Source organism: Agrilus planipennis, unplaced genomic scaffold (genome assembly GCF_000699045.2).
Source record: "Agrilus planipennis isolate EAB-ADULT unplaced genomic scaffold, Apla_2.0 scaffold205, whole genome shotgun sequence".
NCBI lineage: Eukaryota > Metazoa > Arthropoda > Insecta > Coleoptera > Buprestidae > Agrilus > Agrilus planipennis.
In genome coordinates this window covers 176,888-183,625 of record NW_020439054.1, presented here as the reverse complement: position 1 = coordinate 183,625, position 6,738 = coordinate 176,888, and the positions used below count along the sequence as shown (strand labels likewise).

The 6,738-nt window shown below is 33.6% G+C and overlaps 1 protein-coding gene across 3 annotated transcripts in view; it reads left to right on the top strand.

The window, feature by feature from the left end:
• The window catches only part of LOC108740331 (kinesin-like protein Klp68D), a 75,170-nt gene that overhangs the window by 30,004 nt on the left and 38,428 nt on the right, over window positions 1-6,738 (top strand). The window contains exon 1 of one of the 3 annotated variants that reach the window (XM_025977038.1): window positions 2,063-2,261. The exons of the other annotated variants lie outside the window; for them this stretch is intronic. Coding sequence (XP_025832823.1) covers window positions 2,224-2,261 — 38 coding nt within the window. The 5' untranslated portion in view covers window positions 2,063-2,223. Of the gene's footprint in view, window positions 1-2,062; window positions 2,262-6,738 lie in introns of those variants that run through there. 3 annotated transcript variants of the gene reach the window in all.

The following is a 6,738-nucleotide window of genomic DNA, read 5'->3' as shown; positions in this document are numbered from 1 at the left end:
GAAGTAGGGTTTGATATGCGTCTTCGGTTAACTCTATCGTGGGTTCTGCGAGACGACATGTTTACACTGTATATACACAGTCGTTACACAGGGTTGGTAATCACAACGATTGTTTGAATCCCACTCCTGAATGAAAGGAGTAGAATTACGACTTTTGCTTAAAAATATATTTAATACACTCTTTTCACTTATGGTGTACAATTCGGCACAGTCAAAGAGCAATACCACTTAACTCGCTCAACTACCAAGAAAGAATGCCTCTTTTCCCTTTTGGTATATACATAGGTATATACCATACATATATTCATAGACTAAATGGTAAACTAAATTATAAACAAAACACCGCTCTCCGGCAAGGAATAGCAGTCCCGCAGAATATAAACAATGACGTGGTCACGAACAGCCAGAGGAACTCCAAGGCAGAAATAGGTTCTTACATTATAAAAAGTGGTAACAATACCCTTGCCCAATTATGTCGTCGTTTTCTCGAAGTCTTTTACATTTGCAACTAACCAACAAGTGTACTTCCTAATATTGTTATTATAAGACAATTGAAATCAAACGCATCAAGTCGAACAACAGTAAAATTATTGCAATTTAAAGCATTATTGACTACAAAAGAGCCCAATGTCACAATCTTACTTACGAGAAAACAAATTTTACATATATATATTTATAAATATATTCCTTCGAAAGGAGATATAAATTCTACTAAAATTTGTGGAAAACTACTACGAAAAAGAAAATCCTTTATTCATATCCATGCGATGCTAAATGTTCCGAAATGTACCTATAGTTTCTGCAAACAATGAAAATATTACTACCTGTAAAATCATACATGTTGATAAAAATATGGTTTATCTTAATGTTAGTGACGAAAGAAAAAAAATGATATGTGTTATACCATTGCTACATATGTAAATGTGAACAGTTTCTCATTAGTAAAATATATTTCTCAATCAATTTTGCATTTTTTTCATTGATAATAATTAACTATAATTTTTCCAAAAATTTTTAATGGGTAGCACATGCGGCATTCCTGATAATGCGCAAATGTGACAAGGCGTTATATGCCCCTTCCTCCTCATGGTGCTCACAAGGGGTAGTGGGCTACCTACCTAGGGACCCTACCTCAAAATTTTAGTCGGGATATACAATACAACGTAGGGGCGATTTGCTGATAATTTTTCGAAATAGCAATTTTCGGATTATTGGTTGCTAATAACAGGTTAGCTTCTGAAACCTCTTAAAATGACTCTTTTTAGACCTATCCACCAAGGGTGGTTTTATTCCCTATTAAATTTCCTTCCTACCGTCCATAAAGAAGTTTTACTTCAAAATAAACAACCCCATCCTTCTCACTGCAAAGGATCGCCACACACACGTTGAAAAACACCAACCCTGAATCACCCGTCAACCACGTGCATTTGTTTTGATATATTTTTATTTAAGATGAACAGAGTATATTAAAAAAAATATTTTTGTCCTACTAGAATATTCATTCTCCAAAATTGCCTATTTACGTGTATAAATTGAAGCGGATGCAATTACTGCGGCAAAAATAGCAAACGTATCTCAATGTTAATTTAATGCTTACATTAAATTATTAGGCGTGGTTTTGAAATATATTCATTATTTCATACATGCCTGTCCCATTACTCATTAGACAATGGTGCCTAATGAAGCCTAGCATTTGCTTAAAATTACTCTTAAGTAGGCTATGAAACCCATCGTGAAGTCATCGGGACACCTACAGATCTACTCCAATCTTCCCATTTATATTTCGCCATTAAATAGCTGTTTTATACTTTATCTACTGCAGATCGATTTTCCGCTTAGCGATGATTCAAGAAATAAATACGACCTATAAATGTCTAACAGTCAAAAAAGATATTGAACATCAAATTACTGAATTACTGTTAATTTCCGTTTAGTTCCGGTTCAAGCGGAAGTTAACTAATCTTTGTTATCGTATTATTCTAATAAAAAGCTTTATGCTTTATGGCTTTATTTACTTTAAGAGTAGTAGTATATGCTACATGTTAGTAAAAGTTANACTGCTTGTGTTAGAAAATTTTGTGCCTGCGGAAGAACGTTCGCGGTTGTTGAATTTGGCCCAATTTGACGAGAATACCGACAACTGGATTCTAAAGAAAGAGACTGTTAATATAAATGCCGCCCTAAGGCCTAGAGCCCACAATTATAGGAGACCGATCTCAGATTATGCAATTAAGAAAAGCGAAGCAAGCCCTCGATACAGGGTGAGTTGAAAATTTTTAATATTGTAGGTGTTGTCTGTTGTCGTAAGCATTTTTGTTTCTCTTGATTCTACTGTAAAAACTACATTTCCGAGTTGAACTCGTTGTTATGTCACAGTGGCGTAACCAGAATTTATCAATGAAGGTGGTTAAGGTAAAAATGCTGAAAATCCACATTAGAATTAATAAAAACGACATTTTTGTCTGCAATATGGAAATAACTGCCCTTTTTTAAGCTCATATGCTATTAAGATGCAAAAGATGCTTAACAAATGGGCTACCTTCATTCGATTTCACCCCTTCTGAGCCTACTTTGACCTCACGACTATCAGCTGTTGCTAGTCATCTTTGACAGCTGTCATTGTCATCCATACTCCGCTCCTTCTACGGGCAATCTACCCCTAACGTCCCGTTCATCTGATCATAAGGTGCTCCTTCATAGTTTGCTTCAAATGTTCGAATTGTTTAGAGGGAAGAGCACCGGGGAAGCAGCGGAACATCCGGAGCATGTGACTAAGCCTTAAAAGATGGCTAACAACAGCTGATAATCGTGACGTCAGAATAGACGTGGAGGGGTTAAAATTAAACGCGAACGACGAAAATGCATAGGATTTTGAGATCGATTTTTTATTTTTACTGCGCTGTCTGTACTGTCAGTAATTGTTTCACGCGCTCTTCAGAGTGCGATGTAATGGAAAAAGGCTTTCTAGTCCACAGTGTGATTTTTAACCTCCAATCGCGCCTCTGCCCATGACTGCACCACTATTACATATCTCATATAATTAGGTATCGTGAGCTAAAGTAATATTTTCATTCGTTTTAACAAACTTTTACCGTGGAGTTAAGTTCATGTTTTGAGTGTTTGTGTCTTCAGTGAGATCTAGTTAAATAAATATTTCATATATACGTGATCTTCGCTAAACTGACTTGGATTTTGATGTTGTCGCATCGTCAGGAAAATCATTATCACTTAACTATTCGTTAACGCGTATGGTTAACATCTCGAAGGGTTGTTCTCATGAGAGACTGCTCATCATAAGGAACGTTTGAAGTTAATTCTACAATCGTCACTAAAGAACAATATTTATGAAATTTATTTGAGAAAAATGCGAAGCACATTACATTTCTAAAAACAATACCGAATAATTATAATGTCAAGCAGAAGTAAGCAAGAGAAATAGCTATCCGAAACAACGTCAATTATTTACTATTTTTCTTCTTACTAACTTTCTAACTTTTACTATACTTTCCATTAACGCTGTTTTGTAAAAATTGCCTACAGTCTATATTAATATTAAGTTTATTAACTGAAATGTTACACGCACTTTTAACAAACCACCGTAAACGTTCACAACCCTAGAAGTCATCTATCTTTGTATTTCTACATGGTATCTAATATAATATTATGTGTTGACATTTATTTTAAGGCTATTTAAATTCTGTACGGTTGTGCTGGAATAAATGGCAATTAAAGTTGCAAAAAGAAGCAAACTTTACTCTTCTCGATGCTAGCAACAATTTTGCTATTATGTATTTTTATTATTTATATTTTGTTTATCTAGACCTGTTCGGGATCTTGCATCGACAACGTAAAGTTCCTGAAGGTGTCCCTTGTAAAACATCTAACACTTTTAACGTCACCATAATTCGTGATATTGGACTTCAAATACAGTGGACCCCCGATAATCCGGCCCCTGGCTAATGCGGCACCCCTTGTAATCCGACATGGTCTATTATTTATTATATATTGAATATTTTTTTGACAACCTTCGTTAATGCATGATTGAACAAGTTATAACTTGTACGCACCACCAGAGTATTGTTTTGATTGTGATTACTTAGTTTGAATTTGACTATATGTGATGAAGATAGCGGTGCGGTCTAGCGTGTGTTCATTGTTTAGTGTTTATTCAACGTGTAATACGTATTCGCATCTAATAATTTTGTTCACAAGCTCAGAAGCGAAAGCACAAAACACTGACAATTAAAGAAAAATGTGATATTTTAGACCTCCTAAATCGTAAGTCTTAGGCAATACTACAGTTTGTAGGATTACCGGGAGTCCACTGTATTGCATTAATATGACACGGCTAGAATCCGGAAATCCAATTTCTTCTTTTTTATTCTATTGACATACATATTGTTTTACATTATCAATTATTTAAAAAGTAGCCTTGGTACAGGCCGATAATTAAAGGGGAAACGTCTGCAGTAGTTTTTACAAAATCAACAACTTTTACCGCATTTGGGCTTTGATTATAGATATTACAATATTTACAACGAAAATATGAATTTAAAAAGAAAACGATGAATTTTCCAGTTTTTCTTGATTTTTCCGACAATATTCATTCGATCGAGTAGATCAAAGTTTCAAATTGTATGAGCAAAAAATTAATTTTTGATCTGAATCGTTTATAAAAAATTAACAACGAATGGTTGAGAACTGGAATACATGTCAAAATAATACTAGGCATTCTACATAAGTTATTCACGCAATTGGTTTCCTATTAAGATATTTGTCACGAAATCGATATTTTTTTGTTCAATAGTCGAGAATAAGTTTTACAAATATTTATCTTTAATTCTAATTTATAATAATTTTATTTGGAAAAATCAGCGGCAGCGATTAGTCAACGACTCTAGTTTTTAAGTGGAATTATTACTATTTGTACATATAAATTTTTACTGCAGCACAGCATTTTATTATGATAAACAGTATTGTCTACCAGCGTGACCTCTTAACAACAGAAATATACGTAGAAATGATTGACTTATTAACAAAAATAATTGAAAAGCGTGACAGTATAGAATATAGTATTTGATTTGAATTTTCTCTACTTGGAACATGAAGCTTTTAAATATTGTAACTCCATTTTAATGTAGAAAACAAAAACGCAAACTCAAGTTACAAAAATCTTTGTAGATGTTTGTGTTTTTGTTTTCTACAATAACTGGTTGCATTTAGCATGTTTGAATTAGGAAAGTATTTTACAGCAAACTTCATAAATAGAATACGAACAATATCAAATTGTTTTGAAAGACATTCTTAGATAAATTAGCTATAGAAAGACTTTAATTTATGATATGTTTAAACCGCTTTATCTAATCTACTTGCCTGGCATAGAACAAACAACATATTCAATGCATTCCCGTTGTCTTATAGATTACTCTCTATTTCTTAATCAAATAATTTTGTGATGTCGAAACTGACACACGTGGATCACAAGTTTTAACTCATTGGTTCTCATCAGTACATATTCATTTTTTTTTTGTCAATTAAACTGTCAAACTAAACCCGCAGCACAGCTATCTTAAAACTTCACATTCTTTGTTTTTGTACATAGACCCTTTTTTTGTGATTAGTTACAAGTCTGAAATTTTTTGAGTGGATTAATATTAACGAGTTTACCAAACTTTCTCTGTCAAAATTCTCTTTATCTGCGTTTTCTCATGTGCAGCACTTGAACTTGACGTTCAGCGGCTATTTTTCATTTCTATTACAAAACTTTTTTTGATTAAATTTCGTATTTTTACTTGGGAGTTAGTGTTAAAATCAACTCCCAATACTTATTTTAGCTAAATCCTAATATCTATATATATATATGAAGAGCTGGATTTGTTTTAGTACTTTAGTATATAATTTACTCTATTCCTTTGCAAATGGTCGCGCGACCGAAACTTGTTAGGATTTTTTCTAATAAAACTTTGACGAAACTTTCCAAAAGTGTTTTTTGTCATGTTAGCGCGGAAAGCTCGTTTTGCGTGCTATGAAATAGGGAAGAAATGGCCTCTTTTCAGCTGTGTTTTAGTTGGGAGGAAATGGAATTAGTCTTTTGAGCGCATGCGCTGAAGTTTATGGGCATGCGCAGAAATCAGTTGTTCAATGACTGTCTTTCTAACCTCTAAATCATTTACTCTTATTTCACCAATTTAATGACGAGCTTTCCGCACAAACATGACAAAAAATAGTACACGTACCTCGGGAAGAAACAGGGTTGTGAATTCACATGCAGTCTGAAAGAACTCTGTTTCTTCCCTCGATACGTAATGTACTATTGTTTTTATTTCATTTGTTTCTTTTTGGTTAATGAATGCTTCTGTTCCACTTTTGAAATTACTTTAAATAGTTGTGAGTAAAAAAGTCTTTCTGTTTTGTGTGCAATAAGGACTTCTGTTCGGGTCCAATTTAGCTTGATATCGTAGAGGGATCAAGAGGAAAAATAGAGAGAAGAAAAATGAAAGAAAAACTTTATTGAACATAAGGTTATGATAGAAAAAGACGGCATTATACATCCTTTTGTTTGGTTCCCCGTGAAGTTCTTCCTACCAACACCTTTCACCCTCTGCTCCTCATTTTACCACGATGCCTGAACCAATTCTTTAAGTTCAATGGTTCTTTTTTCGGCATTAGAACCTCCGGAAAGTGCAGAGAAATTTAGGCAAATAATTAGGGAATAAATAAATAAATAAATAATAATAA